Genomic DNA, 23,058 nt, shown 5'->3' with positions numbered 1-23,058 from the left:
ACCTCTGACAACCCTCCACACTATTCACAATACCCCCAACTTTTGTGTCATCAGCAAACTTACTAACCCATTCTTCTACTTCCTCATCCAGTTCATTTATATATAAAAAAATCACAAAGAAGAGGGGTCCCAGAACAGATCCCTTGGAACACCACTGGTCACCGACCTCCGTGCAGAATACAAACCATCTACAGACACCCTTTGCCTTCTGTGGGCAAGCCAATTCTGGATCCACAAAGCAAGGTCTTTTTGGATACCCATGCCCTCATTACTTTCTGAATGAGCCTTGCATGGGGTACCTTATCAAATGCCTTGCTGAAATCCATATACACTACATCCACTGCTCTACCTTCATTAATGTGTTTTGTTACATCCTCAAAGTATTCAATCAGGCTTGTAAGGCACGACCAACCCTTGACAATTCCTAATTAGATTATATTTCTCCAAATGCTCATAAATCCTGCCTCTCAGGATCTTCTCCAATTACTTGCAACCACTGAATTAAGACTTACTGGTCCATAATTTCCTGGTTTATTTCTACTCCCTTTCTTGAATACGGGAACAACATTTGCAACCCTCCAATCCTCCAGTACTCCTCCCGTCCCTATTGATGACACAAAGATCGTTACCAGAGGTTCAGCAATCTCCTCCCTTGCTTCCCAGAGTAACCTGAGGTTTATTTTGTCCAGACTCGGCAACTTATCTAACTTAATGTTTCTCCAAAACTCCAGCACATCCTCTTTCTTAATGTCTTCAGTCCACTGTAAGTCATCCTCACAGTTGCCAAGGTCCCTTTCCCTGGTGAATACTGAAGCAAAGTATTCATTAAATACATTGGCTGTTTGGCTTGTGTGTGGTTTGTCATTGATTCTATTGTTTCTCTATATTAATGTGCAAAAAATGAATCTCAGGGTAGTATATGGTAATATGTATGTAATTTGATAAAAAATTTACTTTGAACTTTCAAGTACCCTGAATCCTCATCATTAATAATGGACTCTAACATCTAGCTAACCACAGAAATCAGGGTAACTGGCCTATCATTTCTTTCCTTTTGCCTCTTTCCTTCTTGAGAGGTACGACACTTGCAATTTTCCATTGTTCGGGGAACATTCCATGATCTAGTTATTCTTGAAAGATCACTATATATTCCTCCACAACTCTTCAGCTACCTCTTTCCGAACCTTGGGATGTAGTGCATCAAGCTGGAGGATACCCAGATGTCAGGGTCATCTATTGTATGTAGTGGTCCTGATGCAGCCTCCTCTACATTAGTGAGACTTGATGCAGATTGAGGGACTACTTGGAATACTTATTAAGTAATGTGTATTAAACATTTTCTCAGTTAATACATTTATGTATTAACATATTTCAATAATAGTGCTAAAATAACTAATATTTACACATTTAATTGGAGATTTTTTTACAGCAAACATTCAATCACAAGGTAAAGCAGCTCCCACTAGGTACCTTACAGCAAATATAGTAAAGCAGCTTTGGATCAGTTCAGAATGTGAAGGCCTGGATTTGCTGTAATTTTTTTTTGAGCTTTCTATGGGTTTTACAGATTTTTCACTGGAATTTTTGTAATGGCTTGGGAACACTTTATCGTGCACATTGATAGAGTGTTTTTTCTATAGCACAGTCAAGCCTGTGAGGTAAAAGTATCTGTCTGTTCTCTGTACAGCTGGTTGTTGGCAACTATCCTGAGTTAGGAAGGAACTGTATGTAAACACCCAGCAGGGCTGTCAAAGGGTGTATAATCTCACTGTGAGCCACTGGATGTGTACATTTGGAACAATCTGCAATCAGAAAATGTTGACAATAATCAGCATCAGTGAAAAGAAAAGAGTGGCATAGTTAATAAGTAAGGTCAATTACCTTTCATCACAACTGGGAAAAGTTAGAAATAAAATGTTTTAAGCTGCAGTGAATGAGCGGAGCCTGTGATTTGGTGATCAGGTAAAACCCAGTGACACAAGCAATTGTAGGTTATTTGGAGTGGGGGTGGTGGGGAGGTTTATTCATACTGCTGGTGGAGAAACAAAAAGAAAAGACAAAACAGGAGAGAGAAACAAAATCCGTGCTGGTACTGTGAGCTGGAAAGCAAAGCAGATGTTGCTAATTTGAAATAAAAATAGGTCACCCAGCAGTTAAGGAAGAGGTTGCTATGGAAGGCCAAGGGAAGAGATTGCTGCTGCCCTAGCAGAGAATTTTAAATCAAAGTCAAAGCTGAGTTTATTGTTAAGTGCACAAGCATACATGGAGAAGCCAGAGAGTAGTAGTAGATGGTTGCCTCTCTGACTGGAGGCCTGTGACTAGTGGCTTGCCACAGGGATCAGTGCTGGGTCCGTTGTTTGTCATCTACAGTACATCAACGATCTAGATGATGATGTGGTTAACTAGATCAGCAAATTTGCAGATGACACCAAGATTGGGGATGTAATGGACAGCGAGGAAGGCTATGATGACTTGGGGAGGGATCTGCATCAGCTGGAAAAATGGGCTGAAAAATGACAGACGGAATTTAATTCAGACAAGTGCAACAGTGTTGCACTTCGGTAGGACCAATGGGTAGGTTTTACACGGTGAATGGCAGGGCACTGAAGAGTGTGGTGGAACAAAGGGATCTGAGAACACAGGCCCTCACAGGTAGATAGGATTGCAAAGAAAGATCTTGGAACACTGGCGTTCATAAATCAAAGTACTGAGTACAGGAGATGGGATGTTAGGTTGAAGTTGTTTACGATGTTGGCAAGGCCTAATTTTGAGTATTGTGTGCAGTTTTGGTCACCTAGCTACAAGAAAGATGTAAGTAAGATTGAAAGAGTACAGAGAAAATTTACAAAGACGTTGCTAGGCCTGGAGGACCTGAGCTAAAAGGAAAGATTGGATAGGTTAGGAATTTATTCCTTGGAATGTAGAATGTGAGGAGATTTGATAGAGGTATACAAATTATGAGGTACAGTATATAAATAAGGTAAATGCAAGCAGGCTTTTTCCACTGAGATTGGGTGGGACTACAACCAGAGATTGGGTTAAGGGTGAAAGGTGAAATGTTTAACAGGAGAATGAGGGGAAACTTCTTCAGTCGGGGGGTTGTAAGTGTGAGTAATGAGCTGCCAGCAGAAGTGGTGTATGTGAACTCGATTTCAACGCTTAAGCGAAGTTTGGATAGGTACATAGCTAATAGGTGTATGGAGGGCTTAAATGGTTTCAGCATGAACTAGATGGACCAAAGGGCCCGTTTCCATGCCGTACCTCTCTATGACATTGTACCTGTACAGATACATGTATACACAAGTACAATGACAAATGTACTTGCAGCAGTGTCATAGGTGCACAATGTTATGTAATCAATATTCACAAGAAAAAAGCAAATTAAGCAAGTTAAACTATTTTTACAAGGGAAAAATTCAATTAGAACAAACCAAAGTCCATTTTAGTGGAAAGTATAGAACATAGAATAGTACAGCACAGTACAGGCCCTTCAGCCCACAATATTGTGCCGACCTGCAAACCCTGCCTCCTATATAACCTCCCACCTTAAATTCCTCCATATACCTGTCTAGTAGTCTCTTAAACTTCACTAGTGTATCTGCCTCCACCAGTGACTCAGGCAGTGCATTCCATGCACCAACCACTCTCTGAGTAAAAAACCTTCCTCTAATATCCCTCTTGAACTTCCTACCCCTTACCTTAAAGCCATGTCCTCTTCTACTGAGCAGTGGTGCTGTGGGGAAGAGGTGCTGGCTATCCACTCTATCTATTCCTCTTATTATCTTATACACCTCTATCATGTCTCCTCTCATCCTCCTTCTCTCCAAAGAGTAAAGCCCTAGCTCCCTTAATCTCTGATCATAATGCATACTCTCTAAACCAGGCAGCATCCTGGTAAATCTCCTCTGTACCCTTTCCAATGCTTCCACATCCTTCCTATAGAGAGGCGACCAGAACTGGACACAGTACTCCAAGTATGGCCTAACCAGAGTTTTATAGAGCTGCATCATTACATCGCGACTCTTAAACTCTATCCCTCGACTTATGAAAGCCAACACTCCATAAGCTTTCTTAACTACCCTATCCACCTGTGAGGCAACTTTCAGGGATCTGTGGACATGTACCCCCAGATCCCTCTGCTCCTCCACACTACCAAGTATCCTGCCATTTACTTTGTACTCTGCCTCAAAGTTTGTCCTTCCAAAGTGTACCACCTCACACTTCTCCAGGTTGAACTCCATCTGCCACTTCTCAGCCCACTTCTGCATCCTATCAATGTCTCTCTGCAATCTTCCACAATCCTCTACCCTATCTACAACACCACCAACCTTTGTATCTTCTGCAAACTTGCCAACCCACCCTTCTACCCCCACATCCAGGTCGTTAATAAAAATCACAAAAAGTAGAGGTCCCAGAACAGATCCTTGTGGGACACCACTAGTCACAATCCTCCAATCTGAATGTACTCCCTCCACCACGACCCCCTGCCTTCTGCAGGCAAGCCAATTCTGAATCCACCTGGCCAAACTTCCCTGCATCCCATGCCTTCTGAATAAGCCTACCATGTGGAACCTTGTCAAATGCCTTACTAAAATCCATATAGATCACATCCACTGCTCTACCCTCATCTATATGCTTGGTCACCTCCTCAAAGAACTCTATCAGGCTTGTTAGACACGATCTGCCCTTCATAAACCCATGCTGACTGTCCCTGATCAGACCATGATTCTCTAAATGCCCAGAGATCCTATCTCTAAGAATCTTTTCCAACAGCTTTCCCACCACCGACGTAAGGCTCACTGGTCTATAATTACCTGGACTATCCCTACTACCTTTATTGAACAAGGGGACAACATTCGCCTCCCTCCAATCCTCCGGTACCATTCCCGTGGACCACGAGGACATAAAGATCCCAGCCAGAGGCTCAGCAATCTCTTCCCTCGCCTAGTGGAGCAGCCTGGGGAATATTCCGTCAGGCCCCGGGGAGTTACCCGTCCTAATGTATTTTAACAACTCCAACACCTCCTCTCCCTTAATATCAACATGCTCCAGAACATCAACCTCACTCATATTGTCTTCACTATCATCAAGTTTCCTCTCATTGGTGAATACCAAAGAGAAGTATTCATTGAGGACCTCGCTCACTTCCACAGCCTCCAGGCACATCTTCCCACCTTTATCTCTAATGGGTCCTACCTTCACTCCTGTCATCCTTTTTTTCTTCACATAACTGAAGAATGCCTTGGGCTTTTCCTTTACCCTACTCGCCAAGGCCTTCTCATGCCCCCTTCTTGCTCTTCTCAACTCCTTCTTAAGCTCCTTTCTTGCTTCCCTATATTCCTCAATAGACCCATCTGATCCTTGCTTCCTAAACCTCATGTATGCTGCCTTCTTCCACCTGACTAGATTTTCCACCTCACTTGTCATTCATGGTTCCTTCACCCTATCATTCTTTATCTTCCTCACCGGGACAAATTTATCCCTAACATCCTGCAAGAGATCTCTAAACATCAACCACATTGTAATTGTGATTGTAATGTTTAGTGATTAGCATTGTGCCAGTTAGTTCCAGAGGGATTAGTCATGTGCCTGTTAGTTTGTCAGTCTATTTTCACATTTTTCACTGATTCTTTTGTATTTCTTTGTTTTACTGGAAATGCCTGCAAGAAAATAAATCTCACAGTCTGTGTTGACTTATACAGTACGTATTTACTTATACAGTACGTATTTTGATTATGAATGACTTGAACTTTGAACTTAGCTTGTTACGTACATTTACAACTGAGATGTGAATGTTGGAGGAAAGAGTAGCAAGTATGCAGGTGACATGAATATATTGGTAGTGGGTAAGGTAGTCTTAGTTTACAGAATGATATTGATCAGCTGGTAAATTGGGCACAGCAATGGCAGGTGGAATAGAACATACACTATGAATAGTAGGTCCATAGGGAGCACTGAGGAACAAAGTGTACCCATTTAAAAATCCCTGACGGTGGCAGTATAGGTATTAAACTGTCAGAACATTTCAGAAGTAGCTGGACTAGCACCTGAATTGACAAGGAATACTGGGAGTAGTATGGATCACGTGCTCATAAATGGGAATAGTATAGGTAGGTACTTGATTGCTGGCACAGATATCTGGGGTCAAAGAGCCCACTTCTGTGCACTGTGACTCCGAAACACATCAAAATTAACATTAATATTGCAGATTAAGAACAAGGCAGAATTAGCCATCTGAAATAGGTGAATTCAGTGATGACTCCTGGGAGCAGTTGTCAGCTTAATTCCCTAATTTAAAGAAAACTGTTGTTTATTGAACTTACATTCAGCTCTGTTGGAATAATGTATAAGGCCAAAGTCAGATTGGAACAGGCTTTAGGCTAATATAGCTCCTAGGTTGGTGACAGAGAAGTCAAGAAAGAAAAGAGACAAAAAATAGATCACGTGGAGATGAGAGCAATGTGGAATTGGGAGTTAAGATGATGAAACTTGTCATTTCGTACAAGAGTAGGAAGCAGTACCAATATAGTCATCAAAATCATCATCATCAGGTGCCATGCCCAGTTTGAGCTTTGACTGCTATGGCCCACACACTCCTGTTTTGGATCAATTGGATCAAGTGGATCAATTTACTGGTATTCTTCCCCTTGCTTTTTTCCCTTCAATCTTTCCCATAATTACCGTAATTCTAACTCCTCTTTCCTAATCACATGTCCAATGAAGTTACGTTGCCTTTTCATGATCTCATACATTATTTCTCTTCTTGTGTTTGCTCTGTTCATGACATTCTCATTAGATATTCGTTTCGTCCGTGATATTCTTTGCATCTTCAAGAACCACATCTCTGCTGCTACAATTCGTTTCCTCATGTTACTAGATATTGTCCAACATTCTGAGCTATATAACATAACTGGATAAACATAACATCTCAGTACTCTGAGGCGGGTTGTCATGCCTAGTTTAGTATAGGTCAGTATACTCTTCATTCTCGTAAAGGAGTCTTTTGCCATCCCTATTCTTCTTTTGATGTCCATGTCACACCTGCCATCTGATCTCACCCAGCTTCCTAAGTAGCAAAAGTTCTGTACTTGTTTTATGCCTTCCCCATTTATCCTCAGCCTGCAGATAGGATTCTCCTTCTTTTTAGATGTCACTATACATTCTGTCCTTTTGCAATTGATAGATAGACCCATTTTTGAACTTCAACAACTATATCATTTAAGTTTTGTAGTTCTTCCTCCGTACTTGCAATTAACACAGTGTTATCCACATTTCTGAAATTATTGATGTTTTCACCGCCAACTTTGATTCCCAAGATGTCTCTTATTTTTTGCAATATTGTTTCACTGTACACATTAAATAAATCAGGGGAGAAAACACACCCTTGTCTAACGCCTCTCTTGATTTTTGTAAACTTACTCACTTCTCCATCTATTCTTACAGCGGCAGTTTGTTTCCAGTACAGATTTCTGATTAGGCGGAGGTCCTTCGAATCTAGATCTAGGGTTTTCTGTAATAGTTCAAATAACTTATTGTGCTTCACTTTATCAAATGCTTTTGTGTAGTTGATAAAACAAACAAATCTTTTTGCACTTGAATAGCTCATATCCTTAACATCAATACTGCATTTCTTGTACCTTTGTCTTTCACAAAACCACATTGTTCTTTACCTATTTCAGCTTGTATCTTACTTTTAGCTCTTGTCATCAAAATTTTTAGAAGTATCTTGGTGATATGACTCATTAAACTTATAGTCCTATGTAATTCACATTCTATTGCTCCAGGTTTCTTAGGAAGAGTGATAAATACTGATTTTTTCATCTCTTCTGGTATTATTCCAGTGTCATAAATATCATTGATTAAATCAGTAAGTTTTTCAATTCCATAATCTTAAAGGGCAACAATTTGTACTATTACTAATTCATCAAGACCTGCTACCTTTCCTTTCTTCATCTTATTTATTGCATTACAAACTTCAGATTTTAAAATACTTGGACCTTCAATGTTTTTCTTAATTTCTGGTTTTTCACCTCGATCGTCTTCAAACGGTTCCTGAATATACTCAGGCCACCTGTTCATAATCTCATCTTTTTCCATGATAATGGTACCGTCCTTTGCTTTCAAACATCCACCTGAAGAACAGAGGAACTTTTTACCAGTGATATTCTTGATTTGTTGATGTAACCTTTTTGGATCAGTAATAGGGATTCTTTCTATTTGCTCACATTCCTAGTTTAACCATTCTTCTTTGGCTTTTTGACATAAGCTTTTAACTTTTTTATCTAAGGACTTATATTCTATAGAATTTGCTTTATTCTGTCTCCTTTCTTCCATTAGATTTTTGATTTCATCTGTCATCCATTTATTCTCTGTGCTTTTTTCTTTTTTAGGAATCACTGACTTTGCTGATTCTACCAAGGCATTCTTTAGAGAGTTAAATTTTATTTCTACATGATTGCTATCATCTTCAACAGATTCTATTTCTAGACTTTGAAATCTATTCCTTACTTCAATTGTAAATTTTTGTCTTAAGTTTTCTTCTTTAATTAATTGCAAGTAATCAAGGGATTGTTCAGGTTTTTGCTTCACTAGTTTTTTAAGTTTTACTTTTACATGACGTACTACTGGGTTATGGTCACTATTACGGTCTGCACCTGGATATGTTTTGCATTGAGTCACTGAGTTTCTAAATCTTTGGTTTATAGTAATAAAGTCAATTTGACTTCTAGTGTTATCACCTGGACTTTTCCAGGTCCACAAGCGTCTTGGATGGTTTTTAAAGTAGGTATTCATAATGACCTGATTATTCATCTTGCACTATTCTACCCAATTCTCACCTCTTTCATTTTTTCCCTCTAGTCCAAATTTTCCTATGGTATTTCCATCAGCACCTTGTCCTACTTTAGCATTTAGATCTCCCATGACAATAACAATATCTTGAGATTTGTCCATAAGACAAAGGAGCAGAAGTCGGCCATTTGACCCATCGAGTCTCCTCAATTTTATCATGAGCTGATCCAGTCTCCCATTTAGTCCCACTCCCCCACCTTCTCACCATAACCTTTGATGCCCTGGCTACTCAGATACCTATCAATTTCTGCCTTAAATACACCCAATGACTTGGCCTCCACTGCTGCCTGTGGCAACAAATTCCATAGATTCACCACCCTCTGACTAAAAAAATTTCTTCGCAATTCTGTTCTGAATGGGCACCCTTCAATCCTTAAGTCATGCTCTCTTGTACTAGACTCCCCCATCATGGGAAACAACTTTGCCACATCCATTCTGTCCATGCCTTTCAATATTCGAAATGTTTTTATGAGGTCTCCCCTCATTCTTCTAAACTCCAAGGAATACAGTCGAAGAGCGGACAAACGTTCCTCATATGTTAACCCTCTCATTCCCAGAATTATTCAAGTGAATCTTCTTTGTACCCTCTCCAACGTCAGCACATCCTTTCTTAAATAAGGAGACCAAAACTGCCCACAGTACTCCAAGTGAGGTCTCCACAGCGCCTTATAGAGCCTCAACATCACATCCCTGCTCCTATACTCTATTCCCCTAGAAATGAATGCTAACATTGCATTCGCCTTCTTCACCACCGACTCAACCTGGAGGTTAACCTTAAGGGTATCCTGTATGAGGACTCCCAAGTCCCATTGCATCTCAGCACTTTGAATTCTTTCCCCATTTAAATAATAGTCTGCCCATTTATTTCTTCTGCCAAAGTGCATAACCATACACTTTCCAACATTGTATTTCATTTGCCACTTCTTTGCCCATTCTTCCAATCTATCCAAGTCTCTCTGCAGACTCTCTGTTTCCTCAGCACTACCAGCCCCTCCACCTATCTTCGTATTGTCAGCAAACTTAGCCACAAAGCCATCTATTCCATAATCCAAATTGTTGATGTACAATGTAAAAAGAAGCAGCCCCAACATGGACCCCTGTGGAACACCACTGGTAACCAGCAGTCATCCAGAATAGGATCCTCTTATTCCCACTCTCTGTTTCCTGCCAATCAGCCAATGCTCTATCCACATATGTAACTTTCCCGTAATTCCATGGGCTCTTATCTTGTTAAGTAGCCTCATGTGTGGCACCTTGTCAAAGGCCTTCTGAAAATCCAAATATACAACGTTCACTGCATCTCCCTTGTCTAGCCTACTTGTAATTTCCTCAAAAAATTGTAATAGGTTTGTCAGGCAGGATTTTCCTTTAAGGAATCCATGCTGAGTTCTGCCTATCTTGTCATATGCCTCCAGGTACTCTGTAACCTCATCCTTGACAATCGACTCCAACAACTTCCCAACCACCGATGTCAAGCTAACAGGTCTATAATTTCCTTGTTGCTTCCTTGCCCCCTTCTTAAATAGCGGAGTGACATTTGCAATCTTCCAGTCCTCCAGAACCAGGCCAGGATCTACCGACTTTTGAAAGACCATCGCTAATGACTCCGCAATCTCCACACAGCTACTTCCTTCAGAACACGAGGGTGCATTCCATCTGGTCCGGGAGATTTATCTACCTTTATACTATTCAGCTTCCGGAGTACTTTCTCTGTCATAATTGTGACTGCGCACACTTCACTTCCCTGCCACCCTTGAGTGTCCGGTATACTGCTGATGTCTTCCTCAGTGAAGACTGATGCAAAATACTCCTTCAGTTCCTCCGCCATCTCCTTATCTCCCATTACAATTTCTCCAGCATCATTTTCTATTGGTCCTATATCTGTGCTTCTCACCTCTTTTTCTCTTTATATACTTGAAAAAGCTTTTAGTTATTTTCTAGATTCCTTTTCATTCTTTGCTTGTTCAAGCTCTTCATAGAAATTATCTATATCTTCATTTGCTCCATATGTTGTTGGTGTATATACCTGTATAATTGCTAAAGCAAATGGTTGTCCTCTGAATCTAACAAGGAGCACTCTTTCTGATATTGCTCAATGTCCTAAAACACTTTTTGTGTTATTGTTATTGCCACTTGGAATGTAAGAACCCTATATCAAGCAGGAAGATTGGGCAATGTGATAAATGAAATGGAAAGACTAAAGATTAACATCACGGGAATTAGCAAAGTTTGTTGGATAGGTGCTGGAACATGTCAGAATAGAAATAAAACACTAATTTATTCTTGTGGAACATCCCATACTAATGGAGTCACGAAAATAGGGAAGGAATTTGATCAGGACTGCAATGACAACTGTTCCATGTTTCTTAGGAAGAGCTTGAACACAGTGTTAACCTATCTGGGTTCCTGGGGCTGGACCTTTGCTTAGAAGAAGCGAGTGGAGTTAAAAGGACAAATTTCTATGTGAGAATGAGTTCAACCAGATTAAAGAGGGTGCTGGAAGACTGGGATTTTCTGTGCTTCTGTTCAATGATGGAGTTGTTTGCTACAAGGTAACCCTCCTTATTTATGTAAAGGAACTCAATTAACCTAATGGTCACAGTGGCCTTGAGGCTGACAACTTAATGTTACACGAAAAATTTCATTCCTGCAATCAAAATTGTGTAAAAGAGAATGGAATAAAAATAGCGCAAAATAGGTAATAAACTGCAAGATTGTAGGAGTAATTATGATAAAATTGACATACATTTCAAGATTCAGAAAAAGAAAATTGGTAAAATGCAGCTGCTTGCCTTGATTGTCTAAACAATGAGACTTCTATTCTTCAAGATTTGCTGACAAGTCGGATGTTCGGTGAAGTGGAGAAACCCTCCAGCATGTGAATAAGCGACTGAACCGTTGGTAGTTTGCCAACTTTTTTCTTGAATACAATCATTATACAAATGAAATTGTGACATAAATAACAAAATAGCTTCCTGCCTGCAACCACTTGGGAAACAAACAATATACAGTTAATGCATCAAACTTTCAGATCCTGCTTAATGTATTTTCCACACTATTTAAAGATTTATGGAGATACTTTTGCTGACAATCAGAATTTTTCACTGCTTGTTTTTAATGAAAACTTTACAAGCTACTTCTCAAAACACAGCTCTTCAAAGTGCAATGAAATAGGTTACTGCATTTTTAATGTATTCCCTTTAATTTTCATTATGTTTCTTCTCCACAAATGTCATCAAAATCTATCCCTTTGGCTGAGATTTTCATTGATCTTCCTTACTTTTCTTTTTTCATATCTTGATTCAAAATTTTCCATTTGCCTTTTGTAAACACCCCATTTTATATTTAGTAAAGAATTACTTAAACATTCTGTTTTTGTCCTGCCCTAACCCTCTAGCCAGCTGCTATTTTAAGCTTTCAATGCAGGAAAAATCATTCATGTTACAGCAGTAGAATAATTAAAAACATACCTTCCAACAGTCTTCACCTTAATTTTGCAAGTTACCTTATTGTAGACCTGGTTCTGAGCATGACACATGGAAAGTGGGAGAATGAAGGTGACTAGATGGCAGTGTTTATCACTGAGCATGCTTTATAATAGTAGAAGCAACAAAACATCAAGGGTCTTGGTCCGAAACATTGACTGTTTATTAATTTCCATAGATGCTGTCCTGCTCTGTTCCTCCAGCATTTTGTGTGTGCTGCCTTGGATTTCCAGCACCTGCAGATTTTCTTGATTTTGAACTTCCTCTTTGGTTGGCCCTTAGATTGCACAGTCCTATAACATGTGTCCAATTCTGAGCTCTGGCCTCCGTATTTGAGTTTGTACATTCTCCCTGGGTCCTTGTGGATTTTATCTGTGCTCTGGTTTCCTCTCAATATTGGTGTGTGAAATGGCTACTACATTACTCCTAGTGTAGGTTAGTGATAGAGAATCAACATATTAAAAACATGGATGACAAAGTAAATAAATAGGAGAGCGGGATTGATCTGTGAGCCTCAGTGACTTTCTTCCAAAGTTGATAGGCATGCTCCATGGCCTTTGAAGATGCCAATGAAGGCCGATGCTGAGATACTTCCTAGGATGCACTGGGCCACGTCAGCAGTGATGTAGCCTGTGTCATTGTGTGTTTTTGGACTTTCAACATCGGACACTTGGGCAGAGTTGATCAGGCCCTGGCTTGTGTCCCCGCAGTATTGGTCCACAGGTCACACCTCTTGATCCATAGCCATTTGTGTACTCTCAGAGAAGGGATTGATGTAGAAGGCAGTTGGAAAAAGGTGCATTCCTGCCATTCTGTTTACTCCTGATAAATCAACCCAAGTTTCTCAAGGCCATTAATTTAATAATTATAGCGATAACATTCTTAAAAGCAGGCATCAACTAACAGCTGCATAACTTTAATCAAAATTTAGTCAGAAGGTTGTAACAATGTTGAAGTGAACACTAAAATGAAAAATCCACTTGAACAATTTAAAACATTTATTATTATTATTTTAAATCACATCACAATTTTCTAAAATACATTGTTTTTAAAATAATTTATATAATTAAACATTCATTATTTGATCCAATTTACATAAAAAGATTGTGAATGAAGTTTCCAATTTTGAGTTGTTGCCTCACCTGGAAGGACTGTATGAGGCCCTGAATAGAGGTGAGGGAGGAAGTGAATGGAGCATTTATGTCACTTCCAGGTTTATCTGCCAGGAGGGAGATTGGTGGGGAGGTAAAGATGTGTTTGGTGATACGATCCTCTTGAAGACGGTGGAAGTTGTGAAGATTAATGTGTTGAATGCGGAGGCTCTTGGGGTGGTAGCTAAGGCCAAGAGGAACTCTATCCCTGTTAAAGTGGTGGGAAGATGGGGTAAGCGTGCAGGTCTGGGAAATGCAGGTGAGGGCAGCTCGGGTCCTTCCAGGTGGGGTAATACTTCACCTACGAATCTGTTGGGGTTCTGTATTGTATCCAGCGCTCCTGATGCACCAAAAGCAGAATTTCCCAGTGGCCAACCATTTTAATTCCCATCCCCATTCCAATATGTCAGTCTATGGCCTCCTATTTTGCCATGATGAGGCCACTGTCAGGGTGGAGAAGTAACACCTCATATTCCAACTAGGTAGCGTCCAACCTGATGGCCTGAACATCGATTTCTCCTTCTGGTAATTTTTTCCCCTCCCCTTTCCCTCTTCTTTTATTCCCCACACTGGCCTCTTACCTCTTCTCCTCACCTCCCCGATGCTCACCCTTTAGGTTGATTTATACTTCTGCGTCAAATCGACGCCATAGGTATGGCATAGCCACGAACCCTATGCAGTGCCTACGTAGCCTGATGCACAACTCTCCCAAAATGTAACTACGCGTCGCGGCAACGCAGACTGCAACAACTGTGATTGGTCTGCTTGGTAGCATTGCATTTCCTCCTACGCTGCAATAGCTTCCCATTGGGCAACTGAAGGCAGGGAAGGAACTCTGGCTGCAATGCTTTCCATAAAGCTTTACAGACCTCCGAAATTATGGAGGACACATTTTGCTTTTACAAAAAAAGACGCTCGCTTTAAACTCGTTTACCCCGAGAAAGACTACCATGACCATGAAGCCTTGCACGGGCAGGTGCGTGCACATGCGTGACGTGCACAAATTGCAGAGCGACGCAGACACACCAATGCACAAGTATAAATGCTCACAATGGCGTTGCCCACTTGCGTAGGCTACGGCGCAAGCTTGACGCAGAAGTATAAATCAGCCTTTACTCCCATGATCCACTCTCCTCTTCTATCAGATTCCTTCTTCTCCAGCCCTTTACCTTTCTCACCCACCTGGTTACCTGGTTTCACATATCACCTTCTAGGTAGCTTGTCCTCCTCTTTCCAACGTTTTTTAATTCTGGCATCTTTCCCCTTCCTTTCCAGTCAGAAGAAGGATCTCGATTCAAAGTGGCGATTACTTATTAATTTCCATAGATGCTGCCTGACCTGCTGAGTTCCTCCAGCATTTTGTGCATGTTGCATCAATTCATAAGGCTATTTTAATTACAGCAGTCGTCCCTAACCTCTGCGAAGCATGCAGGGGTGCAGTGGTAGCCGGAACGCACCCAGCACATCCTTAAGAAAAAAGCCAAAATAAACAAGCTAATTACCAGGTGGCACCTAATTAATTAGCTTGTTTATTTCAGCTTTTTTCTTAAAGATGTGCTGGGTGCATTCCAGCTACCACTGCACCCCTGCATGCTTCGCAGCTCGGTATTGGTCCGTGGCCTGGAGGTTGGGGACTACTGATATACAGCATGCAAGGTACCAACTTGTACAAACACACCAAAAAAACCAAGCATAACAACTTAAAGATCTTACCAACTGTTAATATTATATTGATATAGGCATTCCACAGACCATTACAATAGCTTTACATGGTCATTGGCAATTTCTGCAACATTTATTAAGAACATCTTTATGCTATCATAAAGCTCTAAAAAAAAAATCATTGCACTTCAAATAGGCTTTCAAAATAGCTCCCTGCTTCTCAATACCGGAACACAGCTTTGTTCCACATTAAATCCTGAGTAATCTATCATTTTTGAGCAAGAAGATCAAACCTAACACACTTATTTAAAAAAAAGTAAATTCATGCTATTGACAAGTGTGCTACATGTTAATGTATTCAAATTAAACACAATTTCAAAGCACTTAGGTGAATTGTTAGTGGTACAATTTAAATGGTATAATTGACTCATTCAAATTCCTTTGCATTCATCCATACAGAAAAATTCAGTCCACACCTGAATTGTCAGCATTTGATAATTTATAAAATTAAGATGCCCAAGTGCTTTGATTCTCCAATACTGTATTTGTGGCAGTTCTATGAATGTGTAATTGATAACAAATAATCTTGTTTGCAAATAAATCAATAGATTAGTTAAGTTATTAAAGAGTTTTTCAAATAAGAAATGATTTCTTCACCTGAAGACCATATCACTATCATTGGCAACAATCTTTCAAGCATTTCATCAATCAGCTTCTCTAACCTGTAACCTTTTCTAACCATGGCAACATCATTCTCCTTTAAACTTTCAATTGGGCACAAGTCATTTCCTCCATCACCAATGTAAATGATTTTTTTATACTGTACTCCCAATTTCAGTTGATTAGCAACAAATTCATTTAATGCTTTTCTCTTGCAAAGATTATCAGGACATTGTGGACAACTATGGGAATGAAAACTCTCAATTCTTAGATAACCTTGTTCATCAAATGTTGCTGGATTTGTAAGAATGCTATCAAAGGCTAACCTTGTATTTGTAGATTCTAAGATCCAGTTGATAAAAACTGTGTTGGAATCAGAAATAATTATACAGTCAACATGTTTCTTGATTTGGCAGATGAACTTCAAGAGGTCGACCATTCCTGAACAATATGGTATGGATTCCATAATCTGTTTTATTTCAAGTTCTTTGATTCCTTGGTCTCCAATGTAACCAAGCACTCGTCTCATGTATTCATTCCAGTGTTTTCCATTATACTTTTTATGAAACCAATCTGGAAGTTTCTTTTCAGGAGTACATCTCACAACCCAAGTATCACTGTTCTCATCCACAATTGTGTGGTCAAAGTCAAAAATGAGTAAACTCTTCATTTTCTGGAATCAGCCTCCTATGTTTTAAAACAAAAAGAAAGAAGTGCTTTATACATAGCTGCACTCTTGTCTTAATTCAAGATAAATAATGAACATGTTACATATTTACCCGGTAACTGATGTTGCTGGGGAATTCTGAGCATCAAATTTTTGAAAAGATTATAAGGATCTGTAGAGGTGCAGAAACAATTTACTGTAATTGGTAATTATTTTATTATTGTCAAATGTACCGAGATACAGTGAAAAGCTTTGTATGCATGCCATCCGAATAGATCATTCCATACACAAGTACATTGGGGTAGTACAAAAGGAAAAGCAATAATAGAATGCAGAATATTTGTTGCATTTACAGAGAAAATGCACTGCAGGCAGACAAATAAGATATTGGGGCTATGATGAGATAGATTGAAAAATTAAGTTACCAGAACATACAAGAGATCTGTTCAACAGTCTTATAACAGTGGGAAGAAGTTCATTTACATAGATAGGCTAGAGAACTACACACATAGAAGTTGCTGCTGAATGCAGCAGGCCAGACAGCATCCCTAGGAAGAGGTACAGTCGACGTTTCGGGCCGAGATCCTTCGTCAGGACTAACTGAAGGAAGAGCTAGTAAGAGATTTGAAAGTGGGAGGGGGAGGGGGAGGGGGAGATCCAAAAAGATAGGAGAAGACAGGAGGGGGAGGGATGGAGCCAAGAACTAAACAGTTGATTGGCAAAAGGGATATGAGAGGATCATGGGACAGGAGGCCTAGGGAGAAAGAAAAGGGGGAGGGGGGAAAGTCCAGAGGATGGGCAGGGGGTATAGTCAGAGGGGCAGAGGGAGAAAGAGAGAGAGAAAAAGAGTGTGTATATAAATAAATAATAGAAGGGTGTATGAGGGAATGTGAGGCATTAGCGGAAGATTGAGAAGTCAATGTTCATGCCATCAGGTTGGAGGCTACCCAGACAGAATATAAGGTGTTGTTCCTCCAACCTGAGTGTGGCTTCATCTTTATGGTATATATCAGAATGGGGATGGGATGTGGAATTAAAATGTGTGGCCACTGGGAGATCCTGCTTTCTCTGGCGGACAGAGCGTAAGTGTTCAGTGAAACGATCTCCCAGTCTGTGTCAGGTCTCGCCAATATATAGAAGGCCACATCGGGAGCACCGGACGCAGTATATCACCCCAGCCGACTCACAGGTGAAGTGTTGCCTCACCTGGAAGGACTGTCTGGGGCCCTGAATAGTGCTAAGAGAGGAAGTCTAAGGGCATGTGTAGCCCTTGTTCTGCTTACAAGGATAAGTGCCAGGAGGGAGATTGGTGGGGAGGGATGGGGGGGGACAAATGGACAAGGGAGTCACGTAGGGAGTGATCTCTGCGGAATGCAGAGAGAGGGGGGGAGGGAAAGATGTGCTTCATGGTGGGTTCCCGTTGGAGGTGGCGGAAGTTACGGAGAATTATATGTTGGACCCGGAGGCTGGTGGGGTGGTGGGAGGATGGAGTGAGAGCAGATGTGTGTGAAATGAGGGAGATGCGTTTGAGAGCAGAGTTAATGGTGGAGGAAGGGAAGCCCCTATCTTTAAAAAAGGAGGACATCTCCTTCGTCCTGGAATGAAAAGCCTCATCCTGAGAGCAGATGCGGCGGAGACGGAGGAATTGCGAGAAGGAGATGGCATTTTTGCAAGAGACACGGTGAGAAGAGGAATAGTCCAGATAGCTGTGAGAGTCAGTAGGCTTATAGTAGACATCAGTAGATAAGCTGTCGCCAGAGAAAGAGACAGGAAGATCAAGAAAGGGGAGGGAGGTGTCGGAAATGGACCAGGTAAACTTGAGGGCAGGGTGAAAATTGGAGACAAAGTTAATGAGCTCAGCATGCGTGCAGGAAGCAGCGCCAATGCAGTCGTCGATGTAGCGAAGGAAAAGTGGGGGACAGATACCAGAATAGGTTTGGAACATAGATTGTTCCACAAAGCCAATAAAAAGGCAGGCATAGCTAGGACCCATACGGGTGCCCATAGCTACACCTTTAGTTTGGAGGAAGTGGGAGGAGCCAAAGGAAAAATTATTAAGACTAAGGACTAATTCCGCTAGACGGAGCAGAGTGGTGGTAGAGGGGAACTGGTTAGGTCTGGAATCCAAAAAGAAGCGGAGAGTTTTGAGACCTTCCTGATGGGGGATGGAAGTATATACGGACTGGACATCCATAGTGAAAATTAAGCGGTGGGGGCCAGGGAACTTAAAATCATCGAAAAGTTTCAGAGCGTGAGAAGAGTCACGAACATAGGTCGGAAGGGATTGAACAAGGGGTGATAAAACCATGTCGAGGTAAGCAGAAATGAGTTCGGTGGGGCAGGAGCAAGCTGAGACAATAGGTCGGCCAGGACAGGCAGGTTTGTGGATCTTGGGTAGGAGGTAGAAACGGGAAGTGCGGGGTGTGGGAACTACAAGGTTGGTAGCAGTGGATGGGAGATCCCCTGAGCGGATAAAGTTGGTGATGGTGTGGGAGACAATGGCCTGGTGCTCCTTAGTGGGGTCACGATCGAGGGGTAAATAAGAGGAGGTATCCGCGAGTTGTCGCTGTGCCTCGGCAAGGTAGAGGTCAGTACGCCAGACTACAACAGCACCCCCCCTTATCGGCGGGTTTAATAATAAGGTTAGGATTAGTGCGGAGGGAGTGGAGAGCAGAGCGTTCGGAAGGAGTGAGGTTGGAATGGGAACAAGGTGCGGTGAAGTCGAGGCGGTTGATGTCCCGTTGGCAGTTAGCAATAAAGAGATCCAGAGCAGGCAGAAGACCAGAGCGGGTTGTCCATGAAGAAGAGGAGGGTTGAAGACGGGAGAAGGGGTCATCAGTGGGTGTAGGAGAGTCCTTGCCGAAGAAGTAGGCTCGGAGACGGAGCCGGCGGAAGAAGAGTTCCGCATCATGGCGAATGCGGAACTCGCTGAGGTGTGGGCGAAGGGGGACAAAGGTGAGGCCCTTACTGAGGACAGAGTGCTCTGCCTCAGAGAGTCGGAGGTCGGCGGGGATGGTAAAGAACCGGCACCGATGAGAAGTGGGATCAGAGGGGGAGGGAGCTGGGGGTGTCAGTGGAGAGGGGAGGGTTGGGGTCAGAGGAAGAAGGAGCCTCCGAGGGCCCAGGAGTAGCTGACGGAATGTGAGGGAGACAAGGTTGCAGAGTAGTGGTGCGGGAAGGGGAGACGGGAGTCACAATAGCAGCACATGAAGACCTGGCCTGCAGTTCAAGGCTGGGGTCGCAGCTGGTGGTTGCGCAATCGCTTTGAAGCTAGAGAGCTGGAGCTATTCACCTTAAAAAAATTCCAAAAGAGGTTGCAAATAAAATCCAGAAGGCATTTTCTTTCTATCGAGCAGTAGAAAATGCTCCAATTTGCAGAGGAATCAAGTACATACTAGGATATTGAATGAAGGTAATTGTCGAGAGATCCACCGGACATGAGAATTTCAAAGCAAAGCACTGTATGATTAATGTCTGAGGCACATTACCGGGGTTAATCTGTGGCATATTCAATTGCACATCCAAAAAATAATTATCTGAAATTCTATTATTTATATATCATAGGATTAGTAAAGTGGAAACTTGACCCAACTTATATCAAGACTAATGTATTTTAATGAAAAAAAATCATAAAAACAGAAAATGTTTGATGGAAATTTGAAATAAAAATAGAAAATGTTGGAATAAGTCAGGGGACCTGACAGTATATGTAGAAACAGAAGACAACTAACATTTCAGGTTGAACACACATCAGAACTCAGTAAGACCTGCTGAGTTTTTCCAGCATTTTCTATTTTATTTGGTATATTTTTCATTATTAAGCGTCAAAGGAATTTTCAAAAGGGAAGTATTTTAAAGCTAACCATAAAGAGTAACAGACATACTTTCGATGCTAGAGAGGTCACAATAAAGAACATAAAATATACATAAAACAAATTTTATGTGACGTTTTATATTGCACATGTCCCCATGCTTCTTAATAATAACCCACGTCTTCATTTGAAACGATTCAGAAGGTTTAGAGAGTAATTCAGGCCATCCTAATCGTTTTCAGAAATATCTTCGTTTCATTTTACTCACACTTTATTCCCAACTGCCTCATTTAAGTAGGCCACAAGGTCAAAATTTCACTGCCGGAACCAGGGGTAAAAATGAACCTTGAGCACGGAGCAGACGCCCAATGGTATTCCCACTTCTGCAGTAACTTATTGCCCTTTTGAGTTTCCTATCTTTCACTCAAATTTAAAAGAACACTTTACTTTCGTTAGCTTATGATTACTCAAAGAAACAACATCGCTAAGATCCGAAGGATCTTCATTTGATACGATACCTCGACTCGACAGCGGTACTGTCACAGCGACAAGCCCGATCGACAGCCGGAACCAAGCGCAGCCGCAACTCTCCACTCAGTGTTCGCGCCGCCTCACGCGGCTCCGCCCGCCGCCTGTAGCCTGGTAACAGAGCACGCACTTCGCCCACACTTCCGGTGTTGTTGCCGGGCAACGCAAAGCCTGCTGCCGCCCGGCTCTATGCTCGAGGAAATGTTGGGCTTCGACGATTAGCTTCGAAGACATGGTGCAAATGGCGGCTGCGACAAATTTTGCGCCGCCAAATGGAAGATCGATGAATGACATTAGAAACAATTCTGGTGAGTGTTTCTTCAAAATGGGTCAAAGGACGCTCAACCGTGCTGCTTTTGTGGGACTGGAGACAACGGGTTAATCCGTTCCGATGGATTCGGGTATTATAACTTCTCATAAAAGTTGCTGGTGAACGCAGCAGGCCAGGCAGCATCTCTAGGAAGAGGTGCAGTCGACGTTTCAGGCCGAGACCCTTCGTCAGGACTAACTGAAGGAAGAGTGAGTAAGGGATTTGAAAGTTGGAGGGGGAGGGGGAGATCCAAAATGATAGGAGAAGACAGGAGGGGGAGGGATGGAGCCAAGAGCTGGACAGGTGATTGGCAAAAGGGATACGAGAGGATCATGAGACAGGAGGTCCGGGAAGAAAGATGGGGGGGGGGGGGAACCCAGAGGATGGGCAAGGGGTATATTCAGAGGGACAGAGGGAGAAAAAGGAGAGTGAGAGAAAGAATGTGTGCATAAAAATAAGTAACAGATGGGGTATGAGGGGGAGGTGGGGCATCAGCGGAAGTTAGAGAAGTCGATGTTCATGCCATCAGGTTGGAGGCTACCCAGACGGAGACGGAAGTTAGAGAAGTCGATGTTCATGTTCCGTCTGAGTAGCCTCCAACTTGATGGCATGAACATCGAATTCTCTAACTTTTGCTAATGCCCCACCTCCCCCTCGTATCCCATCTGTTACTTATCTTTATACATACATTCTTTCTCTCACTCTCCTTTTTCTCCCTCTGTCCCTCTGAATATACCCCTTGCCCATCCTCTGGGTCCCTTCCCCTTGTCTTTCTTCCCGGACCTCCTGTCCCATGATCCTCTCGTATCCCTTTTGCCTATCACCTGTCCAGCTCTTGGCTCCATCCCTCCCCCTCCTGTCTTCTCCTATCATTTTGGATCTTCCCCTCCCCCTCCAACTTCCAAATCCCTTACTCACTCTTCCTTCAGTTGGTCCTGATGAAGGGTCTCGGCCTGAAATGTCGACTGCGTCTCTTCCTAGAGATGCTGCCTGGCCTGCTGCGTTCACCAGCAACTTTTATGTGTGTTGCTTGAATTTCCAGCATCTGCAGAATTCCTGTTGTTTGTATTATAACTTCTCCCACATTTTGGTATATGCTTCTCTGTGAGGTCTAATACTTAATCAGCGTGAGTATGGTCGCTATGAATCCTCTCAGAAATGTATGCATCACACAGCTGGGAATTTCCGTTCCGATAGGATCATGGAGATTTTTTTTCATTAATTGCATCTGGTCACTAGGGTGAAAAACAATTTACCATCTCCCAGGTCAAAATTATAAGTCTATTTGTACAAGATGTTTTTGCAGCATAAGAGACTCATTTATATAAAACTTCTGAAGTAAGATTTACTAAACTCTGTAGGATCATTGACCCTCTTCAATTGACCCTTGTTGATGACAATGTGAACAAACTTCTCAAGACTCATATCCTGGGAATCACCTCCCAGTAAAATAAGGTATTACTTTCAAGGTACCAACATAGTCTTTTTGTTTGATGGTAAAAAGAAGACGTTTGAACATTAAGATCTAAAACCTGGCACAAAACCTGGTCTACCAGGTCACCCAAATGCTGGTCTACCTGCCCTCGTATTTTCTTCCAAGACACAGATGATCTACAGCTTGAAGTATTGGAAGGAACCTAAGCTATTCCAGCAAATTTCTCTAAATCCATTAGAAGGAAAAATGAATCTAAGCATCCTCTCCCTGGTCCACAGCTCTGTCACAGAGGGTTTAATTTCACTCTGTTGATTCCATTGGGGAGATCATGTCATTCACATGTTGGGCACCAGACTTCCAAATCAGACAGTCTATTCCAAGCTCAGTAACAAAAAGAATTCTTAAAACATGCAGTATCTTCACACACTCCTGGATTGTTGTGAATAGTAGCATATCTCTTTAATAGATGAAATTTAAGGGAAAAAAGACAGAACTGAT

General features: G+C 41.8%; 2 protein-coding genes across 5 annotated transcripts in view; one reads left to right on the top strand and one right to left on the bottom strand.

Moving 5' to 3' along the window:
* Positions 1-15,036: 15,036 nt before the first annotated feature.
* phospho2 (phosphatase, orphan 2) lies at positions 15,037-21,093 on the bottom strand. Of its 3 annotated transcripts, none has more exons than XM_072261893.1 (3): positions 20,806-21,093; positions 16,588-16,647; positions 15,037-16,495 (listed from the first exon to the last, which is right to left on the bottom strand). In XM_072261893.1, the coding sequence occupies exon 3, from the start codon at positions 16,476-16,478 to the stop codon at positions 15,762-15,764; it is 717 nt and encodes a 238-aa protein (XP_072117994.1). In that variant the 5' UTR covers positions 16,479-16,495; positions 16,588-16,647; positions 20,806-21,093; the 3' UTR covers positions 15,037-15,761. The 3 variants fall into 3 exon arrangements, with proteins under 3 accessions (XP_072117994.1, XP_072117995.1, XP_072117996.1); XM_072261894.1 differs by lacking the exon at positions 20,806-21,093 and adding an exon at positions 20,556-20,762; XM_072261895.1 differs by lacking the exon at positions 16,588-16,647.
* cfap210 (cilia and flagella associated protein 210) overlaps positions 20,934-23,058 on the top strand; it is a 46,798-nt gene continuing 44,673 nt past the window's right edge. The window contains exon 1 of one of the 2 annotated variants that reach the window (XM_072261890.1): positions 20,934-21,123. In XM_072261890.1, coding sequence (XP_072117991.1) covers positions 21,103-21,123 — 21 coding nt within the window. In that variant the 5' untranslated portion in view covers positions 20,934-21,102. The remainder of the gene's footprint in view (positions 21,124-23,058) is intronic. The other variant, XM_072261892.1, reaches the window with a different exon arrangement.

The sequence above is a fragment of the Mobula birostris genome, chromosome 6, assembly GCF_030028105.1.
Source record: "Mobula birostris isolate sMobBir1 chromosome 6, sMobBir1.hap1, whole genome shotgun sequence".
NCBI classification, from domain to species: domain Eukaryota; kingdom Metazoa; phylum Chordata; class Chondrichthyes; order Myliobatiformes; family Myliobatidae; genus Mobula; species Mobula birostris.
This window is presented reverse-complemented; position numbering and strand designations above follow the sequence as displayed.

Bases quoted from the DNA above. Each gene is read 5' to 3' on its own strand.
- phospho2 (XM_072261893.1), bottom strand. From the start codon at position 16,478: ATGAAGAGTTTACTCATTTTTGACTTTGACCACACAATTGTGGATGAG.